This window comes from Chlorocebus sabaeus, chromosome 20 (genome assembly GCF_047675955.1).
Source record: "Chlorocebus sabaeus isolate Y175 chromosome 20, mChlSab1.0.hap1, whole genome shotgun sequence".
Lineage (NCBI taxonomy): Eukaryota > Metazoa > Chordata > Mammalia > Primates > Cercopithecidae > Chlorocebus > Chlorocebus sabaeus.
The window spans coordinates 6,830,819-6,853,512 of NC_132923.1; the positions used below are offsets into that span (position 1 = coordinate 6,830,819).

The 22,694-nt window shown below is 52.7% G+C and overlaps 1 protein-coding gene and 1 non-coding gene across 5 annotated transcripts in view; both read left to right on the forward strand.

Annotated features, from left to right (window-relative positions):
- Positions 1-19,258, forward strand: part of MEF2D (myocyte enhancer factor 2D) — a 38,212-nt gene extending 18,954 nt beyond the window's left edge. For 3 of the 4 annotated variants that reach the window (XM_007976780.3, XM_037997761.2, XM_073008276.1), the window contains exons 4-12: positions 988-1,125; positions 2,158-2,368; positions 2,608-2,664; positions 4,782-4,972; positions 5,474-5,494; positions 6,749-6,878; positions 13,652-13,892; positions 14,375-14,681; positions 15,016-19,258. In XM_007976780.3, the coding sequence (XP_007974971.1) occupies positions 988-1,125; positions 2,158-2,368; positions 2,608-2,664; positions 4,782-4,972; positions 5,474-5,494; positions 6,749-6,878; positions 13,652-13,892; positions 14,375-14,681; positions 15,016-15,027 (1,308 nt within the window). In that variant the 3' untranslated portion in view covers positions 15,028-19,258. The remainder of the gene's footprint in view (positions 1-987; positions 1,126-2,157; positions 2,369-2,607; positions 2,665-4,781; positions 4,973-5,473; positions 5,495-6,748; positions 6,879-13,651; positions 13,893-14,374; positions 14,682-15,015) is intronic. The other variant, XM_007976781.3, reaches the window with a different exon arrangement.
- Positions 12,158-12,295, forward strand: LOC119624521 (U4 spliceosomal RNA). The gene has a single exon (XR_005240689.1). It is a non-coding gene; the product is annotated as a U4 spliceosomal RNA (small nuclear RNA).
- Positions 19,259-22,694: the final 3,436 nt, after the last annotated feature.

Genomic DNA, 22,694 nt, shown 5'->3' on the forward strand with positions numbered 1-22,694 from the left:
AAAGAGAGCCAACATTGTGAACTGTTGAAGGACATAGGCTTTGGAATTCAGCTCTGACCTTTATTGGCCACATGGCCTTGGGCAGGTGCTTAGGCTTTCCCGAGCCTTGGTGCCCACCTCCACAAAACGGGGCCAGTACCTGCTTTGAAGGGTGCTGTGTGAATTGAATGTCCCTGCTTCTCACACTGAGGTGCGTGCACCTTGGGGGTACAGAACTTGTGCTGATGAAGAAGGTGCCCGGGAAGCCACAGGCCTACTCAGAGATTTGGAGGAAAGTCCCTTATTTTTATGTTAGAGAAGACAGATTTACTCTAGACCAGAAGGTAAAATTTGCCTTCATTTTAAAGACAAAGCAAGTATCTGTAAAGCTATTTTGAGCATGAAGAGGGCAGCTTTGTAGTCTACTGCAGATCCCCCAGCTGTGCCTCCACTAGAGTGTGGGGTGGTCACAGTAGGGACTCAGTGTTCATCCCCCTTTCCTTTTCCACATCCCATTCCCCACGCTCTCTGTCTCCATCTCTATTTCTCTCTTCCTCCTCTTCTCCTAAGCAGAGCCCAGGGGCTGGGATGAGCAGACCCCTGCCTACCTCCCCCTGGAGAACTCAGTACCTTCTGGTCAGGGCTTACCACAGAGTGGTCAGGCAAGGACTGGCCCAGGGCACCAGCCCCTTAGCCCATCCCCTGGAAGCCCCTCCCTGCCTGTCACTTTGGAAGTACATGTCTCCCTGCCAAGGGCACCCCCAGGTTAGGCTCACCTTCCAGCCCTGTTCTCTGTGTTCCGATGGCTCCTACCAAGCCGATCTTCACACGGTGCCCCAGGAGGCACTGTCAGTGGGGAGGGGCAGGTTACATTGAGTCAGGGGCCGGGGAGATTCTGGGAACCCTGAGGAAGGAGGTCCGGGAAGAGGAGGGGGCCCTTAGGGAGGAACTCAGGTGAGGCGGGTGGGAAGGACTCTCACCCAGCTGATGGCAGTGGTGCGGTTACAGACCCTGAGGAAGAAGGGCTTCAACGGCTGCGACAGCCCCGAGCCCGACGGGGAGGACTCGCTGGAACAGAGCCCCCTGCTGGAGGACAAGTACCGGCGCGCCAGCGAGGAGCTCGACGGGCTCTTCCGGCGCTATGGGGTGAGCCCCACTCACTCTGTCTCTGTTGGCCCCCCCTTCCGGCCCCTTCCCCCCAGGCGCTGCACAAGAAGCACAGGGAATGTGAGAGCCCTGAGGTGGACGAGGTGTTTGCCCTGACCCCCCAGACGGAAGAGAAATATAAAAAGATAGACGAGGAGTTTGATAAAATGATGCAGAGTTATAGACTGGCCGTGAGTAGTCGCATGGAGCAGAGCCTCCCTGTGGTGCATGGTGTGGCTTCGCGCCCTGGCTCTCGGCTGCCCTGATGGGTGCTCCGCTCTGAGCCATGCTCGGGTTCTTAGTGATCTCTGAGGAACCTCTGACCTTGGTCATGATAAACCTGCATCCCTTGCTGAGACTCTACTGGGATGGAGCATAAGTTGTAAGTTGGAGAGGCCTGGAGTGTCCCCTCGCCAGCAAGAAGTGTGTAGATGACATGAGATCCTTAGAGGACAGCAAAGTGGAATGTGCTCTTTGTCCAGATGTTCTTTTGGGGGAGAGGCCTGCTTGAGCTTTCTCTGATAGCCCAACCAGAGACACTCAGCCTTGTGTAGGGAAAGCAGAACTGCTGAAGGGGAAGGCAGCGAGGTGGGGGTGAGCTCTCTCTGCAGCAGGCCACATGGGTGGAGACTGCAAGAGAAATGATGTCCCGACTTGTGGCACAAGCCTTTAACAGCCGTGTGTGTGAATCTGGGTCTGTTCTCAGGGCCTCTAACCTACTCCCCGTGTGTCCTGCCTGGCTGAGGACTAACCCACCTCCATTAGGGGGTGTCCCTGGTCCTGTCTGCAGTGAGCAGAGCCCTGTTCTCATTCTCTGGGCCAGAAATGGACCCAGAGCTTCTCCCCAAAGTCCTTCCTTGTTGGGAGTGGCAGGCAGGACTCCACAAGGGCACAGGGCAGGGAGCTTGAACTGCTGGCCCTAGGATGTGTAGCCTGGAAATGAGAAGAACCCTTGCCTGCCCTCCCAGGAAAAGTGGGATCCATGGAAGGGGTCGACCTGGCCTGATCCTGCCCCTCCATCTTTCTGTCTAGTCAGCTGTCCCGGCCCCCAACTTTGCCATGCCAGTCACGGTGCCCGTGTCCAATCAGAGCTCACTGCAGTTCAGCAATCCCAGCGGCTCCCTGGTCACCCCTTCCCTGGTGACGTCATCCCTCACGGACCCGCGGCTCCTGTCCCCCCAGCAGCCAGCACTACAGAGGAACAGTGTGTCTCCTGGCCTGCCCCAGCGGCCAGCTAGTGCAGGTGAGTGGGCTGGCAGGTGGGTAGGTGAGGTGGAAATGAGATGTGATGGGGACTTTGGGATTCCATTTTCAACGGCGAGTATTTCTCTTCACCTACCACAGCATTCTCCCATTTGTGTGACTCCTGAGGGAAGGGAGTATGAGTCTTCCTCCTGGAGTCATCTCTTCATGTTCAGTCCCCAAGACTCACTCTTGAAGGGGGAGTGCTGTCAGCTTATCCTGGTTCTGTTTTTCCTCCAGGGGCCATGCTAGGGGGTGACCTGAACAGTGCTAACGGAGCCTGCCCCAGCCCTGTCGGTGAGTGCAGCTATCCTTCTACCTGGAGGTGGGGAGGGGTGCCCACTCAGTGGCCTCAGGCGGTCCAAGGACCAGGACCTGGTCCTAGGACCAGGAAGGACCTAGATGAGAGGAGAGGAAGATCCCAGAGCCAGAACTGGATGAAGATCAGTTAGAGATTTTTAAGCCCCTGGATTTTGTTTTCTGTAGCAATGATTGGTGTGGATGATCAGCAGAGATGGAGGCTGAGGGAATTCTGGGCAAACTGTGAGAATGGGCCAGCATTTCTAGTTGGAGGGGAAGACCCAAGTTTTTGCAGTTGAGTGTGGTTGGAATCTGGAAGATGAGAATGCCGGGCGTTGCCCAGACAAACAATAGGGACAGACTCACGTAAACACTCACACAGTCTCTCACACACATACGTGCATTCTCCGTCTTACAGAAGTATCCAGATGTTAGATGTGCACTTGTGAGCACACATACATAAGCCACAGAAGAGGCCGGGTGCGGTGGCTCACGCCTGTAATCCCAGCACTTTGGGAGGCCGAGGTGGATGGATCACCTGAGGTCGGGAGTTTGAGACCAGCCTGACCAACATGGAGAAACCCCATCTCTACTAAAAATACAAAATTAGCCGGATGTGGTGGCTCATGCCTGTAGTCCCAGCTACTCAGGAGGCTGAGGCAGGAGAATCGCTTAAACTCAGGAGGTAGAGATTGTGGTGAACTGAGATCATGCCAAATTGAATTCCAGCCTGGGCAACAAGAGCGAAACTCCGTCTCAAAAAAATAAAAAATAAAAAAATAAGCCACAGAAGAAAGGCTGTCGGCTGTCCCCGACCCCTGGCAGCCGACAGCCCCTCCTACCCTGTGCCGTTGTCCGGCTGGGTGACTGTGACTTCGAATGTCATGATTGACGTCACCCTGACATTCCTGCCATTCCCAGAGTGATCCAGGAATTGGGATGGAGGCAGGCACACACTTCCAGAGCAACAGTGTGCTCTTAGGGGACCGAGCAAGGAGGCATTTCGGACTGTGGTCACCCTCACATCCTTGGACCTCAGCATCCCCCAGCTCAGTTTTGGGGCACTATGTAATACCTCCCTGGTGATAATTGTGTCACAGGGTCAGGAAATTAAAGGAGTGGGTGAGTGTCACCCTCTTCAAGGAGAAGGTCAGAGAAATGCTTGTAGACCTCAAGGGAGCAGTGATACATAGAGACCCTTGAGGCCAGCGTGTGAAAAGTGGGAGAGAGCACTCACTTGGCCACCAGCCAGCTTTGTGACCCTGGGCAAGTCGTTATACTTCTCCCAAGCATGCTCTAGTTTCCTCTTCTGTGAACAGGGCTAATGTCCTGTCTGTCTTGCAGAGTTAATGTGAGGATTAAATAAGATAATACATGTGTGAAAGGCCTGTGTGATTGTAGAATATGGAGCAGATATAAAAGATGGTTATTACATTTGTTATTACCAGGCTAATTATGGTGGTGGCTGTGTTATCTGTCTCCCAGTGCCAATAGCACCATCACCAACAGTGAATGGCTTGTTTCTCCCAAGCTGTTGGCAACTTGTCACGTGTTGATCCAAATCACATCATCCACCCCCAGCTCACGGCAAATGGAGCAGTCCGAGTGGTTGTTGGTTTGTCATGGTGACCAGGCTTCTCAGTGAGGCCCAGATTCCAGGCTGCCGCCCCTTCCACATCCTGGTCATGGTGGGTCCTGTCTGGGGGAGACTGTGGGATCTAAAAATGCTGGACTTCCTGCCTGTGGAGACTAAAGAAGAGAGAAGACAGGGAGAGGCTTGGGTACAGAAGAACCTCTTGGCCATCGCAGAGCCTAGAGGCAATGGTTGCTTTCCAGTTCTTCCCATGGACCTCAGAGTCCCATCACCGAGTCCCATCACATGTAGCTTGGAGTTAGGGAAATGAACCTAAAGATTCAGGAGTAAGGGGTACTTGCCTCCCATTATTCCCAAGACATGAAGTGTTTAGGGAATATCAGATAGCTCAGCCCCCACTCAAAGCCTGAGTGTGGCTTTGAGAGGTTCCAGGTGACAGGAGTATTGGTGTGGGGAAGTTAACAGGGCTGAAGGGTAGGCCCATGTTTTTCCTTTTACCTTCATGTTGTCACTTCTCCAGGGAATGGCTACGTCAGTGCTCGGGCTTCCCCTGGCCTCCTCCCTGTGGCCAATGGCAACAGCCTAAACAAGGTCATCCCTGCCAAGTCTCCACCCCCACCCACCCACGGCACCCAGCTTGGAGCCCCCAGCCGCAAGCCCGACCTGCGAGTTATCACTTCCCAGGCAGGAAAGGGGTTAATGCATCACTTGGTAAGTGGGTGTCTGGGCCAAGGGTGGGGGCTGGGGAATGGAAGAGTAGGGACAGGGGAAAGAGCAGACCCTCTAGCAGGAGAGATGAAAGCTAGCCAGCAGTTAGGACTTCCCGAGAGAGATCATGGAAGCATGACTTTTTATGAGCTTTTTCTTCCCAGAGGGCCTTTTAAGAGGTTGCAACACAAGAAGTACCAGCCTAAGGCACTAAAAAGGGACAGGAGGTGAGAGAGAAGGTTCTGTGATGGGGAGGATCATAGAAAGGATTTACCACTACAGCAGAGGAATGGGGGATTAGATTGTGAGCATTTCCTAACTGGTAGAGATTGGGATGGAGCGTCTCTGGAAATCAGTCAGAATAGTGACTCTGCCTTTGTAGGCTGGGTAGAGCCATCCTACTTTTATGCAGAGAAGTGACTCTTAAGGGCTGTGGGGACAGAGGTGTGGGGGAGGGCAGTGGCCAGAGACTGAACATGCCCTTGGTTTTATTTCTGCTCTCAGACTGAGGACCATTTAGATCTGGTAAGTGAGGCTGTGAGCTATTTGCTGTGGCTTTGAATTCTGGGTATTGCTCTACGATCCCTCAGCATGAAGTACGTGTGCGTCCTTGGCCTCTCGCCTGTGCGCAGACTGTTGCTGCTTCTTCGCTTAGTTGCCAGGAGCTGTGCTTAGGTGCCAAGTGGGATTCAGAGGTGAATGGGGCGGGGGTGAGAGGTCAGGCGTGTGTGTGTGTGTGTGTGCCTGTGTGTACATGAATGTCTGCATGTGGTGTTACATTCATTCAGACATGCCTTTCTCTGTATGTATGTGTGTGAGGGGGAGTGGGCCAGCCCAGGACTCAGAGGCCCCACCCTGATGCCTGTACTAGGCCCTGGACTAGGGGACTGGATCCCACTAGTCCTCTGACTCCACTCAGGCCCACACTGCATTCTTGGGATCCAGGACAGGATCCTTCTTAGGAGGGAGGTCAGCTGGAAGGAGAAGTCAGTGTTTCAGAGGAAGCCAAGGCCCAGGACCAGGCTGGACTTGTCCTTCTTGGTGGGGGCTTCCCACCTCTGTCTCCCTGTGCTTCCCCCTGCACTTAGCCCATGGCACGGGCACTCAGAGGCATGCACAGCTGCTCATTTTCCTTCTCTCTCTCACATACTTACATACCCCTAGCCAGGAGTGGGGCGGGGGCTCCTCCCTCCCCATCTCCCTGACGGGAGGCCAGAGAGGCTGGAAAAGGCAGGCAGGCTTTGGCGGCCAACACGGCGGCAGTTTCGGCCCCAGCGTGGAGTTGGAATAAACAAGTGACTCAGCGGCAGATGGAGCTGACAGCCCCACACACGTGTGTGCATACGCGCAGGCACACGCCACGCCAGGCCCCACATTCCCCTCGCAGATGCCAGCACGCCTCTGCCGGGGCGTGTGCTGCAGTGTGATGGATGGAGAGTGGGCTCCAGAGGGACAGGGCATGGACAATGTCTCCCTTCCCTCACTCTGCACTGGGAGGCTGGGCGAGTGTCAGTGCTGGGGCCACAGGGCCAGCACACGTGCCTTTATCTTTGCACGTGTGTTGGTGTCAGCGAATCTGTGTGTGCATGTTTCCCTCCATGGATCTGAGTGTCTCTGTGAATGCACCAATGTGTCTTTGTGTATCCGTGGGGGCCTCCGTGCTAAGACACCCCACCTTAGCTTTGGGATTCAGGGACCCCACCTTGGCCTCGGGATGGAGGGCCAGCATGAAGCTGCCCACCTATCAGCCACCTTCTGACAGACAGTTTTCTCCTACAGAACAATGCCCAGCGCCTTGGGGTCTCCCAGTCTACCCATTCGCTCACCACCCCAGTGGTTTCTGTGGCAACGCCGAGTTTACTCAGCCAGGGCCTCCCCTTCTCTTCCATGCCCACTGCCTACAACACAGGTGAGTGTTCATGTGACATGTGCATGTGTGCACCTGGGCTTGGGGCAGGCAGTGGCCAGACAGAAATGCTAGATATCCCCTGGACAGGCCCCATCTGAGGAGGGCCATTGATTTGGGGGAGCCTGCACCTAATTATGGTTAACAGATTTAGCAAATAAAAGCAAAGAATGCTTTTAAATTCAAATTTCAGATAAAATAAGTAGTTTTTTAGTACAAGTATGTCCCAAAAACATTCTTCTGCTAATGTATGTCCCAAAGACATATTTTATTTTTGGGTTTTTGGTTCTTTTTTTTTTTTCTTTTTTGGAACAGGGTTTCACTCTGTCACCCAGACTGGAGTGCAGTGGTGCCATCTTAGCTCACTACAGCCTTGAACTCCTGGGCTCAAGTGATCCTCCTGCCTCAGCCTACTGAGTACCTGGGACTACAGGCACATGCCCCCATGCCTGGCTCTTTTTAAATTTTTTTTGCACAGACAGGGTCTCTCTGTTGCCCAGGCTAGTCTCAAATTCCTGGTCTCAAGCAGTCTTCCTGCCTCAGTCTCCCAAAGTGCTGTGTTACCGACTGTGCCCAGCACCAAAGACATACTTATGCTAACAAATTATGCGTTGTTTCATCTGAAATTCAAATTTAGGCTTTTTTTTTTTTTTTTTTTTAAGGCAGTCTCTGTCACCCAGGTTGGGGTGCAGTGCTGTGACCTTGGCTCACTGCAACCTCTACCTCCTGGGTTGAAGTGATTCTCATGCCTCAGCCTCCTGAGTAGCTGGGATTACAGGAACGCGCCACCATGCCCAGCTAATTTTTATATTTTTAGTAGAGACGGGGTTTTGCCATGTTGCCTGGGCTGGTCTCAAACTCCTGAGTTCAAGTGATCCACCAAAGTGCTGGGATTACAGGCATGAGCCACCGTGCCTGGCCAGCATTGTTTATTTTTTAAATAGTACTTAATGGAGGAGGGAGCCTCTGTCCTCAGGAAGCCTGCGGCCTGAGGGGGAGACAGGACAGAGGCAGGTCTGCAGATGATTCGGGCTGACCAGTCTCTAGGCTCCAGGTATGGGGAGTGGTGAGGGGGGCATGGTCAGTTCAGAAAAGCTTCCTGGAAGAGAATGAAGGAATGAGGGAGAAAAGATCAAGGAGGCCGAGGAGGCCAGAGAGAAAACAGTCAGGGTCAGTTTGCCAGCTTCCTGGGAAAGCCAAATGGGGACTCCAGGGCAAGAGGGAGGGGGAAGAAGAGCGTCTCTCCTCTAATTTTGGCATGGTTGTGGAATGATGATGGGGGAGGGAAGGAGGAAGAGGGAGGAAGGTTGGAGAAAGGGATCTGAAGGTAAAGAGTCACTTAAGGACATGAGAAAGGTCTCTGGATAGAAGAATTCAGGTAGGACGCCCAGTGCCCAGGCTGTCCTGAGTCCCTAGGGCCATCCTGGCCTGTGTCACCCACTCACACCTGCACGGGAACAGTCTGTGATACTCTCAGCCATCCTTGCCTGTACTCTTAAGCCGCTGTGTCAGGAAGGACTTGCCAGTAAGGAAACGCCTTGTCCCCTGGTTTCAGAGCATTCATGTGGCTGGGGAACCTGGGCTCTTTCCAGCTAGAGACCTCTGCCTTCCTCAGGTTCTCTCACATGTGAATGGTTATGTCAGGCCAGTTCCTATGGTGAGTTTAGTCTGGACCAAAAGACCCATAAACCTCTCCCCCTTCCCCAAGCCTCCCAGAGTTGCACCATGCTAGGTACCAGACACCAGTGCAAATACCCACAAAATCCCACCTCCTCCCCATGTGTAAAAATCCAGAACCCAGGCCGGGTGTGGTGGCTAACACCTGTAATCCCAGCACTTTGGGAGGCTGAGGGGGGCGGATCATGAGGTCGAGAGATCGAGACCATCCTGGCCACATGGTGAAACCCTGTCTCCGCTAAAAATACAAAAATCGGCTGGGTGTAGTGGCGTGTACCTGTAGTCCCAGCTACTCTGGAGGCTGAGGCAGGAGAATCACTTGAATCCAGGAGGCAGAGGTTGCCATGAGCCAAGATCGCACCACTGCACTTCAGCCTGGTGACAGAGCGAGACTCCCCCTCAAAAAAAAAAAAGGAAAAGTTCAAACATAAAAAGACCGGGCACGGTGACTCATGCCTGTAATCTCAGCACTTTGGGAAGCCAAGGTGGGCAGATCGTGAGGTCAGGAGAGCGAGACCATCCTGGCTAACACAGTGAAACCCTGTCTTTACTAAAAATACAAAAAATTAAGCCGGGTATAGTGGAATGTGCCTGTAATCCTAGCTACTCAGGAGGCTAAGGCAGGAGAATCACTTGAACTTGGGAAGCGGAGGTTGCGGTGAGCCGAGATCACGCCACTGCACTCCAGCCTGGGCAACAGAGTGAGACTCCGTCTCAAAAAAAAAAAAAAAAATAGCTGGGTGTAGTGGAATGTGCCTATAGTCCCAGCTACTCGGGAGGCTGAGGCAGGAGAATTGCTTGAACCTGGGAGGCAGAGGTTGCAGTGAGCCGAGGTCACACCACTGCACTCCAGCCTGGGTGACAGAGTGAGACTCTTGTCTCAAAAAAAGAAAAAAAAAGAAAAATCCAGAACCCAGCCCTCTGTCTAGGAAAGCCCCTCGTGGCAGGTAAGAGAGCTGGAGGGACTGCCTCATGTTGAGGGACCAGACTCTGGCTTGTGTGTCTGTGTATAGTTACTACCCAGGTGTCTGTGAGCCCCTTCTCCCTTGCATGTGCACCCATGTGTGTGCCCAGCCCCAGGCTACTATGGTCTGGCAACTTCAGAGACAGCTGCTTCAGAAGACACACCCTGTGGGCCCGTCTCCCCATCTGTAAGAGGAGTGGGTAGACAGGAGGTCTATGAGGCTTTTCCAGCCCTGCCACTGGGCCTCTGGGGCCCAACCAAAAAAACCAGCCCTGAAGGTGGGGTGGCCTAGGGACAGTGAGAGTTGGCAGAGGGCAGCTCAGACCCCTTTTTAGACCACTTTTCTGGAGCTGTTTATCAGGGACTCTATGAGGGTGGTTTTCTGTTTTTCTGCCGTCTTCTTGGGCCCACAGTCTTTGTGCAGCTGGAGGAAAGTTAGTTGGTGTCAGCCAACCTGGGACAGGCACTCAGGAAGGCTAGACTTAAAGATTCTCATCTGTCACTCTGGCATGAAAGCAGTTTCTGCCCCTGGGCCACCCTTGGAGCCCTGCTGGGAAGTGTGTGAGATTTCTCATCTTCTCTCAGAGACCACAGGCTCCCTTTCCTCTTGTTACAGGAGCAGCTAAGCAGATCTCAGTTTAAACAGCAGGTGTTTTCAGGTGACCCTAGGTATATAAACAAAACCCCAGTGAACACATTGCTGTTTAGTTATTCACTGTTTACAGTCCTTGGCTGCAGTTCAAGTTCCGGCTGGGGGTAATCGGGCTATGGTAATGCCTCATGTGAGGGCCTGGCCCTTTGTTGACACTGGCTGCAGAGGCCTGGCTGTGGTGGCTCTGGGAGCAGACCAGTAGGCTGCCAGGTGGCCTTGGGCCATGCTCCTCCTTGGGGTGCCAAGCCTCCCAGGAGATAGGGCTGGAATCTGGTGGGACAGTGCAGGGCTGGGAGCTAGTCTCCACCACTCACTCACTGAGGGACCTTGGGCTGCACTGTTCTGGGCTTGGCTTCCTAGTTTGTAAAACAAGTGTTAGAAATAGTTGATTCTGGCTGGGCGCGGTGGCTCACGCCTGTAATCCAAGCACTTTGGGAGGCCAAGGTGAACAGATCACGAGGTCAGGAGTTCAAGACCAGCCTGACCAACATGGTGAAACCCCGTCTCTACTAAAAATACAAAAATTAGCCGGGCGTGGCGGTGCGCGCCTGTAATGCCAGCTATTTGGGAGGCTGAGGTAGGAGAATCGCTTGACCCCAGGAGGCGGAGGTTGCGGTGAGCCGAGATCACGCCACTGCACTCCAGCCTGCGTGACAGAGCGAGACTCTGTCTCCAAAAAAAAAAAAGAAATAGTTGATTCTAGGGCCTGTTTCTGCCTTTGCTCTGCTTTTTAAATAAGCATTTCAAAACTCCTGGCCAACGTTAGAAAACTAGAGCCAAGCACAGATCCCCCTCTAGGGTGAGATTTAAAGGTAATAGAGTCCTGGAGTCCTGTCTTACCTCTGCCACTGGCTTGCTCCATGACCTGGAGCCTGTTCCTCAAACTTGAGGCTGCAGTTGCCTCATTTGTAAAGTAATAATAGGTAAATCTTTTGATTATTTTCTATGAACCAGACACCGTTCTACATGCTTTTTGTGTACCAACTTGCTCAATCCTCACAACAGCTGTGTGATGTGGGTAGCATTATTACCTCCAGTTTATGGTCAGAGTAAGTAACTTACCCAAGGTCACATGGCCTAAGTGGAGGTAGCCTGGAAGTTTGACCTCATAGCTCATGCCTTTAACCTTATTGCTATATTGCAGAGATAATACTATCTTCCCTGCATAAAAACAGAGGGCTGGAGCAAATGACTCGCTGAGTAATAGCATAGTGGTGGAGTATTAGGATGATTGAGGGGTGCGTTCCCCATCACAGCCCTCCCACTACCACAGAGCAGCCTCAGGGAAGACATTTTCTTTCTTTCAGAAATTCTTTCTTTTTTTTTTTTTTTTTTTTGAAACAGAGTCTCACTCTGTTGCCCAGGCTGGAGTGCAGTGGTGGTGTGATCTTCACTCATTGCAGCCTCCACCTCCCAGGTTCAGGCAATTCTCCTGCCTCAGCCTCCCGAGTAGCTGGGATTACAGGCGCACGCCACCGCCTGTCTAATTTTTTGTATTTTAATAGAGATGGGGTTTCACCGTGTTGGCCAGGCTGGTCTTGAACTAGGGAGGACATTTTCTAAACTCTCCCAAACAGGATACAGCATGAAACAACAGTGCTGTGTAAATTATGAAACATTCCGTGATTCTATTTATTCTGTGACAGTGCAAACATCAGTTTCTTCTTTAAGGTAGACGTTTTATGACGTAGTAAACACCCCCTCATGGGGATATCTGCTGGAACCTTGACCAGCTGTGCTCCCGGCATGGTGCCCTTGCAGCCCCTCTGCCCCATGAGCATGAGGCCTCAGGGGCTAACTTGTGTCCTCTATGTTTACATGTGTGTGTGGGCACAGCAGCTCAAACCCTGCTGCTGTAAATTTTAGGTATTGACAGTTGAGGCTTGGGGGCTGTGCCGGAGGTGGAATAGTAGTTGCAGGGATTTGCCTCTGAAGCCCTATTCACCAAGCTTTTACCAGGGCTCCCCACTACCTTAGAAAGGCAATTGGAGCTTTGGGCAGTGGGATATCATAGTCAATGAGGCTTATTCAAGGTGTTATAGTTGCTAATTGAAAACTTTACCAGTACCCACCAAGATGACTTGAAATATAATTGGCATTGGCAGTTTTTGACAGTCTCTACAGAGACTGAACCAAAAAAATAAAAAAAGGCAGTTGGAGACTTGCCAGGTGAAAAAAGACGACAGTTAGACATAGACCTTCTCTACTTACGTTTTTCCATCCTCTTATTTTTTAAATTGTTGTTATGAAAGTGATACCTACACATGATTTTTGTTTGTTTGTTTGTTTGTTTGTTTGTTTGAAACAGGGTCCCACAGGCTAGAGTGCAGTGGCATGATCATAGCTTACTGCAGCCTCAGCCTCCCAAGTTCAAGCAAGTCTCCTGCCTCAGCCCCCTGAATAGCCGGGACTACAGTGCATGCCACCACACCTAGCTAGTTTTTAAGTTATTTGTAGAGATGGCGTCTCTTTATGTTGCCCAGACTGGTCTCAAACTCTGGGCTCAAGTGGTCCCTCTGCCTTGACCACTCAAAGTGCTGGGATTACAGACATGAGCCACTCGCCCAGCTGACCTTTTTTTTTTTTTTTTTTTTTTTTTTTTTTTTAAGTTCAACACTTTTTTAAAAAACCACCTTGGCCGGGCACGGTGGCTCACGCCTGTAATCCCAGCACTTTGGGAGGCCGAGGCAGGCAGATAACGAGGTCAGGAGATGGAGACCATCCTGGCTAACACGGTGAAATCCTGTCTCTACTAAAAATACAAAAAATTAGCCAGGCGTGGTGGCGGGCGCCTGTAGTCCCAGCTGCTCGGGAGGCTGAGGCAGGAGAATGGCATGAACCCGGGAGGCAGAGCTTGCAGTGAGCGGAGATGGTGCCACTGCACTCCAGCCTGGGGGACAGAGCAAGACTCTGTCTCAAAAAAAAAAAAAAAAAAAAAAACCACCTTGGTCAGACGCGGTGGCTCATGCCTATAATCCCAGCACTTTGGGAGGCTGAGGTGGGCGGATCACTTGAGGTCAGGAATTTGAGACAAGCCTGGCCAGCATAGCGAAACCCCATCTCTACTAAAAATACAAAAATTAGCTGGGTGTGGTGGCATGTGCCTGTAATCCCAGCCATTTAGGAGGCTGAGGCAGGAGATTTGCTTGAACCTGGGAGCCAGAGGTTGTAGTGAGCCAAGATTGCACCACTGCACTCCAGCCTGGGCAACAGAGTGAGACTCCATCTCAAAAAAACAAAACAAAACAAAAAGCACGTTTTTCATCCTGTTAAAACACAGCACCTCATGGTTATTATGACTTAGATTTCTTTAACTCTGAGTACCATCTTCACTGAATTTTTGTGGTCTTCTTGAATTCTTTACATCTGTCATTACACACTCCCTGTCCCCTTATCCCCACCGTCTTCCTGGAGGCAGCTCCCTCATAGGAGCCTTTGTGCTCTCCCCAACTCCAGGTTCATCCTCACTTTTCCTTCATGCAGATTACCAGTTGACCAGTGCAGAGCTCTCCTCCTTACCAGCCTTCAGTTCGCCTGGGGGGCTGTCGCTAGGCAACGTCACCGCCTGGCAACAGCCACAGCAGCCCCAGCAGCCGCAGCAGCCACAGCCTCCACAGCAGCAACCACCGCAGCCACAGCAGCCACAGCCACAGCAGCCTCAGCAGCCGCAACAGCCACCTCAGCAACAGTCTCACCTGGTCCCTGTATCTCTCAGCAACCTCATGTGAGTCCTAGGGAGACTCCATGTGAGTGTGTGGGAAGGGAGAATTGAGGAGCAGGAAGAGGAGGGGCCTCTTGGGAGCTGGGTTGCCTGCAGGGTTCTAGTGGACATCCTGTGAGGCTGTGCACTGCACAGTCTGTTAGACAACAGTGGCACCCCTGGGGTCTCTTGTATAGACCAAAGAGGCTCACCCTGAACCCCTTCTGAGAGCCAGCCCCAGGGTAGGGGGTGGGAGGTGGGGAGCCCTGGGTTGCAGAAGATGACATGGGATGGAAAGAGAACTAATATTTCTTATTTCCCTTCTCTTCCCTTCATTCGACCCTCTTCTGATCACTTTCCATCCAATTACCTCTCCCCAATACCCCATTCCCCACATTCTCATCCTCTGTTCTCTCTCACTTTCTGTCTGGTGTCCTATCCCTTGTTCTGTCACTCACCCCCTCTGTCTTTATCCCTTGTACCCCATTTCCACTGCCTGCCTCCAGCCCGGGCAGCCCCCTGCCCCACGTGGGTGCTGCCCTCACAGTCACCACCCACCCCCACATCAGCATCAAGTCAGAACCGGTGTCCCCAAGCCGTGAGCGCAGCCCTGCGCCTCCCCCTCCAGCTGTGTTCCCAGCTGCCCGCCCTGAGCCTGGTGATGGTCTCAGCAGCCCAGCCGGGGGATCCTATGAGACGGGGGACCGGGATGACGGACGGGGGGACTTCGGGCCCACACTGGGCCTGCTGCGCCCAGCCCCAGAGCCTGAGGCTGAGGGCTCAGCTGTGAAGAGGATGCGGCTCGATACCTGGGTACTGTAGCATCACCTCTCCTGTCTGCCAGTGTCTGCTACACCCAGGGACTGCCCCACGTGCCCCCAACCTGTTTTATTTCCCACCCAAGAGCCCTTGTGGCCGGCTAGCCCTTCGCCAGCCCTTCTAGGGCAGCACCAACACCCCTTCACCCCTGCCAAAGGCCCATCTTCTCCCTCCCTCCAGCATTAGTCCTTCTGCTCGATGACTTCCTCCCCTCACAGCTGGCCCTGCCACTAGAATCCTGGCCCTATGGGGAGAGGGGAGTGGGGGGTGCATACCCGTAGCCTGGGCCACCCCCTCACACCCCCTTCTCCATCTCCTCTCTTCACAGACATTAAAGTGATGATTCCCACTCCCCTCCTCTCAACCTCCCTGATGAAGAGTTGACAATCTCACCGCCCGCCCTTCCCTGCCCCGGGCTCCTCCCGCTCGACCCCCACTTCCTTTCTTGTGCTCCGTGTCCTGTTGACGGTTACATTTGTGTATAATTATTATATTATTATTATTATTATTATATTTTTTTTAATTTGGATTCTCGCTTTGGAGAGGGGGATGCTGTCATCCCCTCTTTCTGTACCCCCCACCATTTTCACTGGCTGGGGGGCTCTCTTTTTCGCGGGAAGGGGGGACACTTTGCACGTTGTACACATATGCTGCAGGAAGGGGGTGGGGGGCCCAATAGGCCTTTGGGAAAGGACAGGTGCCGAGCCCTGCATGTGGAGCCCTCCCACCCCACCCCCAGATAGAGGGAAATAACCAAAAAACTACCAAACAACAGAAACCCACACTCTAGACTGAAACCCCAAAGTGGGCTTGATGGATGGGTTTGTGTTTCAAGGGGAAAGTGAGGCAGAGGTTCTGAAAAGGGTCTCTGTTTTTGGGTTCATGTAGCCATAGGCACATGGAGCAGAATACCTAAGCCTGGCCCCCAAATGCCCCTGCACACACACGTGCCACACCTGTGCTGATTCTTGTGTGTGCTGCACCCCCAAGGTGTGTGGGTGCTGACTGAGCTTTGGGCTGGGACAGCAGCCTGGGAATCTGAGGCTAGGGACAGGGGTTTGAGGTGGGGGCCTCTCTGGAAGCACATTTGGAGAGAAAGACAGAGAGCCATGAGGAGAGGGCTGAGGAGGGCAGAAGGGCTAGGCAGGGGGCAAATTGGGCCCCTCCCTTCCCCAGCTTTTCTCTAAGATATACAGTGCAATAGCTCCCCACCCTTCAGTTGACACCAGCCCTGTAAAGCTGGCCACAATGTGCAGGGAGAATGGGGAGAGGGTCTTCAGTGAGGTGGCTGGGGCGAGAGTTGGCCTGGACTTCCCTGGGGTGCTCCAGGCCAGAGCTCTTTCATCGGGGCGAGTGTGGTGAGGGGACGTCCTTGGCCTTGCACACACACTACCTGGGGGAGTGGGCACTGGGATGGTCTGTGGGGTGGGAAGTCCTACGGATGGGTCCGTAGAGGTCCCACCTCTCTCATTCCTCCTTGGCCCCTCTCCCTAGCTTCTCCTGTTAGCTCCTTCTGCTCCTGACCCCGCCTCCTTGCTCTTGGCGCCCCCATTGTCTCTGGCTACCTCCTTGTCCTGCCACCTCCAGGCCGCATCCCACCTTCCCTCTTGGCTACTGTAATTGTAAATAGCGACCTTTGGAAAACGTTAGCGGTGTAACAGTCCAGGAAACTGTTTTTTGTTGTTGTTGTTGTATTGATATGAAATGAGATTCTATTTTTGTCAAAGTATATTGTAATAATAATGACTCAAACGGCCCGTACTGTACAGATGAGATTCTTCTGCTGTTGTTCTTGCTCCCCTCCCCTCCTCTGAGTCCGCCCCTCTCTGCTGCCTCCTCAGCGGGGCAGTGGGCAAGGGGCCCAGGGGCAGCCGAAGTACGGGGTCCTGAGACCTCAGGCAGGATCGGAGATCAAACCAGAGCGGGCAGGCTCCCAGCCTGCTCTCTAGGGTCACCCCCCGCCCTAAGGGGCCTGGCCTGGGGTGACGTATGCAGGCAGACTGTCTACCCCACTCCTTCACACAAGCCCAGCTCCTCTGCCCAAGGGGTGCGGTGCTCCCTTGGGGTTTCCTCCCAGTTGGAGAGTAGAGTTAGACAAGGCCCAGTTTTGTGTTAGCCGACCGTCTTTGCCCACCTCTATGACCCAGCCTCTTGCAGTATTCCCATACTTGATGCAGGGAAGGAACCAGAAGCAGAGGGGCCTCTGTGCAGGTACACACGTGTACCTGAGTGTGTTCATGAGGGCATCTGGTGTTTATGTGTCTGAGTGTAACTTTGTATTTATGTGTGTGCGCGTGTGTGTGTCTGGTTGCACGGGTGTACCTTTGTATTTATGTGTGTATGTGGTTGCATGGGTGTGCCTCTGTGTGTCTCTGAGCCTGGCTGAGTGTGTATGCAAATCTGTGACTGGAGCTCTAGGAGCATCTCTGAGTCTGAGTGTGCCTGGTGTGTGTTTACAAAGGGACAGTTGGCTGCTCCAGCTCCACAGCCCTGGGACCCCAACTCCCATCTTCCCTGCTCCTTTCCCTGTGTTCACCCTCAGCTCTGACACATTGAACTGCAGTTGGGGGGATTGGCAGTTAGCCCTCTGTGCTTCTCCCTGCAGCCCTACCTCTGCCAGGGCCTCTCCCTCCAGGGACCTCTGCTTCCACCCACATTTGTCCACTTAGTTGCCCATGCTTGACACACAGTTCCTGGAGTACCCTCTTTCCCCAACCCCAGACCTGCTTTCAGAGCAAAGCTCAAGTCCCTCTTCCTCCGTGAAGCAAGCTTCTCCCTCAGCTGAGCAGTGATCCGTTCTTACTCTTTTTTTTTTTTTTTTTTTTTTGAGACGGAGTCTCGCTCTATCCCCCAGGCTGGAGTGCAGTGGCGCGATCTCAGCTCACTGCAAGCTCCGCCTCCTGGGTTCACGCCATTCTCCTGCCTCAGCCTCCAGAGTAGCTGGGACTACAGGCACCCGCCACCACGCCCGGCTAAATTTTTTGTATTTTTAGTAGAGACGGGGTTTCACCGTGTTAGCCAGGATGGTCTCCATCTCCTGACCTCGTGATCCGCCCGCCTCGGCCTCCCAAAGTGCTGGGATTACAGGCATGAGCCACCGCGCCCGGCCCCGTTCTTACTCTTAACCCCAATCCGCTGACTGGGTGGGGGCAGCACGTCCAGCCTTCCCACCTCCCCTGCAGGCTTCTAGAGGAAGTTTCAAAAACTGATGAGCCTTGATCCAGGGCTTGAAAGAAGCCAGGGTGTAATCTTGTTCATGCATGCATCCCCAGAGCCTCGCCCAGTGCCTGGCACATAGTAGGCACTCAATAAATGCTGAATGGGTGAATGGTTGAATGATAGGTGCTGAATAAATGACTGGCCTTCCCTTCTCAGGCTATTCCCACCATTAGTCTGCCCACCTTTCTAGACTGGGCTTGGCCACCATTAAACACGGGGTGGGGGTGAGGGCCCCTGCAGTTCACGGTGCAATATTCACCAGTTTTGCCCTCTGCCTCATAAAGGCAAACCTGGCTTTTGATTACCATGTGTGGATGTTTCTGTGTCCTTTCTTCTCTGTCCCTGGGGACAGGGTGGTCTGTGAATATGTGACATTTCTGCAGTTCAGTATCCGAAGGTTTCTCTTGGGGGTAGGGGCTCCTGGGCGGCCAGATGAATGGGTCCCTGGGAACCCAGACCTCAGATGGGGACTTAATGGCTTCTTCCTCTCAAGCCAAATTCGCCTCCGCCCACTCCCTCTGAAGAACTGGGCATTTGCCAAAGTAACCACTGGAGTCATCTAATGGCCCTCCCCTCCCCAGGTTTCCCACAGCTTTCAGGGACAGTGAGCAAGAGGACCCCCCCACCACCACCTCAATGGAACACACCATCCTCCCCTCTCAACAGCACGCTCGGTGCAGCGAGACTGACCTCTGACCCCTCCCAACCCTCCCCACCTTGGACAGGAAGGAAGTAATGCACCTTCTCTTGCTGATTATTTATTTGTTTGGAGAGACAGAAATGTAAAAGTGTATCTAGAAATATCTATATCTCTATATATTTTTAACTGACTCTTTGGAATCCCCTGGGGTGGGGTGAGGGGTAAGTTTAGGCTTTCGCGGAGGGGAGGAGACATGGAGCCTGGGAACTCCTTGTTCTCCCCTCTGCTGCCTCTCCCCACCCCTTAAAGCGGTTGGTAGAAGGAATGGCATTTGTATGGGGGGAGGGAGGCTGGAATGGAGAATCTAGATTCTCTCCTCTTCCCCATTCAAGTCCCAGAGGGAGGGAGGTGGTGAGGACGAGGAAGGGAGGGGCAGGACGGGCCATGGAGGTGCCCCGCCCCCACACCTGACAATCACCCACACTCCTGGGGCTCTTCCTGGGTCCTGGGGCAGGGCGAGTCCAAGTGTGAGGCTGTTGATTTGTTTTCAATATTTCTTTTTGTGCTGTATGGTGATGCTTTCTTAGTATTCTACACAATAAGAAAAGACAAAAGTCCTCGAGATTCTTATGAGTTTTGTTTGAAAACTCTTTCACTATATTTGTTGTAAAGAGGTTTACTATTAAAAGAAAAAGAATACACGTTTCTGATACTTCGGCGTGGGTTTTGGTTTCTTTGGTGCTGCGAGGATGGGAAGGAAGGACTGGTGTAGCCCCATCAGGATGAGAGGCAGCGCCTCACCTCAGCAGGGAAGAATGGGGGGCAGCCTGCAGGGTGGGGCACTTCACAGGTCTCAGGTGGGGTTTTCAGGTGAGAATTTCTTCTAAGTGTTCTGTCAGAAGGAGGCAGCCCCAGGCCACACTAAAGAGGAGTTGCCCAGCTAGAAGCCTCTGGAGGGATTCTGGGACACAAAAACAGAAATGCCACCCAAGGTTGGGTTCAAATCAGGATGGTGTTGGGGGTGGGAGTGTGGCACGGTGAGGACCTTTGCCCGCTGAAAGCCTTCCTCAGCAGAGAGTTGCCCAGGCACTGTGTGAGGCACAGGCGGATTCCACCCTTGTGCTCCTCACAGCATGCTTCCCTCCAGCAGAGGAAGCCCCTATTGCCCTTTCGAAGTGCTTTAACAGTGCCAAGGAGCCTCTCTCTCCCCTCCTCACACACCCCACAGGACTACCCCGCCCCACCATGCCCTCCAGCCAGTGTGGCCTGCTCTTAAACGTGCCTCCTTGGCCAGGCACCGTGGCTCACATCTGTAATGCCAACACTTTGGGAGGCCTAGGTGGGTGGATCACCTGAGGTCGGGAGTTCGAGACCAGCCCGACCATCATGGAGAAACCCTGTCTCTACTAAAAATACAAAATTAGCCGAGCGTGGTGGCACATACCTATAATCCTAGCTACTAGGGAGGCTGAGGCAGGAGAATCGCTTGAAACTGGGAGGCGGAGGTTGCAGTGAGCTGAGATTGTGCCATTACACTCCAGCCTGGGCAACAACGGTGAAACTCTGTCTCAAAAAAAAAAAAAAACCCTGCCTCCTCATACCCAGCACAGCCGTGCCCTGGGGCAGATGCAGTGGCTGTAGAGGAAAGCAGATGGAGGAAAGCAGATCCGGCTTGGCTTCCTCCAAACAGGCTGTGGCTGCTTCTCTGTACCTAGCCCAGGTGCTGCAGAGACAAACGTGGAGTGTGAGGGGTCATATACAATGGCAGAGACAGGCCTACGAACACCTAAAATCCATGAGGCATGGTTAAGGCTGTGGGTGCTACACATGCAGGCTGTTGTGGGAGCACACAGGAGTCAGGCTTCGTGCCTTGGCTTTCCTCATTTGCAAAATGCGGATGACCATCTCTACTGGTCCTGCTTCCTTCATAAGGTCATTGCAGTCTTCCCCTCACTTCTCCCTCAGTAGGGACAGAGAGGAACGATAAGCTGAGCAGGAAGGGGTTAAGAGGATACCACCCTCCAGATGAGGCTCCCTGCTGGTTACCTGCTCCCCTGTAGCAGCTTCCAAGATGACCTCCAATGATCCCTGCCTGGTATTCATGCCCTTGTGTGGTCCCCTCCTTCAGCGAATCATGGTTGGTATGTGTGTCCAATTAAAAAAAGAGTGATAGCATGTGACTTCCAAGGCTAAGTTATGGCTTCTACTCCCTCTCCCTCTCCCTCCTCCTCCCCTCTCCCTCCTCCTCCCCTCCCCTTCCCCCTCCCCTCCCCCTCCCCCTCCCTCTTCCTCTCTGTCTCCCCATCTCCTCATTTGCCCTGGGGAAAGCCAGATCCCATACTGTGGGACACTTAAGCAGCCCTATGGAAAGGCCCACATGGCAAACAACTGACGCCTTTTGCCAACCACCATCTGAGTGAGGTCATCCTCTCCTCTGTCCTTGTAGTTCCCAAAATTCTGCAGACGTTGGTACAGGTGAGAACTCACTGGTACAATGTACCCTGTAGCTCAGCCACAGCCATGAAGAGAGAACCAGTCTCTTCTGCACATCTGCCGTTGGTTCCTCAGACTGGCCTGTGCCTCCTTCGTTATAGGCATCATTCCATGATGTCTTGGGTAGGTGTTAGTATTGCCCACACATATTTCCTGTTCTCTTCCCTTCCTGGACACACAAAAGGCTGTGCATCCCAGTCCCTGTATAGTCAAGTGGAGTTATTGGACTAGTTCTGGGCAGTAGCCTATAATAGGAAGTAATGTGTGTCCCTTCTGAAATGCAGCTAGTGCCTCATTCTCCAAACACTCTTTCCCTGTTGTGGGAATTGCAGAAGCACGTGTTGAGGAGGAGCGCTAGCAGATCAAAGCAGCCTAGACTGCTAAGCTGCCCTAAGGTTTTGTCCAGCACGAGTGGAGTTTGTGTGAATAGAAAATAACTGTGTTTTGTTAAACTACAGTGATTTTGAGTACTGTGTCTGCCATATAACCTATCCTGACTGATACAGTATCCCTCTCACACTTGGACAACCTTGCAGCCTGATCTACTGTATACTCCTTGTTGGTGTGGCACAAGGATCTCTGAACTTGGCATAGTCCAGAACTAACGTTCAACTCCTAGTTCTGCCACTTACCAGCTGTGTGGTCTTGGGTAGTCACATTCTCCTTAAGCCTCTGTTTCTGTAAAACAGAGCTAATAGCTGCTTGTTTTCTCTCACCCCCCACCTTCTCCCTCTCCAATTCATCCTCCCCATCTGTGGGCCAGCTCTGATAATCTAACAGGTCATGGTTCTCCACTGCCCACCATCTAAAGTCCTAACTCCTTGGCCTTGCTCCCAAGGCCTTCAAAGAGCCAGCACAACCTCTTTTCCAGGGTTAGTCCGTATGGCTCCCTCTGCATCCCTTGGACTCTAGGCAGACCAGACAGCCCTATCAGTTCCCTTACAGATCCATTGTGGTATGGCCCACGCCATAATCTGTCTGAAATCCAACAAACATCAAGCACCTATACTTTGTGAAACCTTGTGTTAGGCACTGGAGACATAGGAATGAGATAGGTCCTGCCTCTAGGCAATTCACAGTCTAATGGCCACAAGAGACAAGTGAACCAACAGTTTATAGTTGAGTCTGTGTTAAATGTCACATAGAAAGAATGTAAGTGGGCTTTTGGGATCAGAGATGTGGTACACCCAAATCCAAACTAATGAAAATGAGAGGAGGCTTCTTAGAGGAGGTGCTTGAGCTGGATTTTGAAGACATATAGGAGTCGCCTGGGCAAATGAGAGTAAGGAGGACATTCCTTATAGGTATGGAGAGACTGTGGTGGCTTCAGGAAATCAAATGCGGTGATGCAGGTCAAAGGAACAGCACATAGAACCGAAGAGGTGGGCAGAGGCCCCATTATAAAGGGCCTTGATTGCCAAGACTTGGACTTTATTTTGCAGAAGATGTTTGGTCATCAAAAGATTTTAAGTAGAGGAGGGATTTGACCAAACTTGCATTTCAGAAAGCTCCTGCCAGTAAAAGTTGCCCTCTGACAGTAATGCTGAAAATCAACTGGAAAGGAATGCCGCATTGGAGGCAAGTGGCCTGTCAGGATCCTCTACAAGTAGAAATAGTGAGAGCCTACACCCAAGGAAGGCGTAGACAGAAAGATG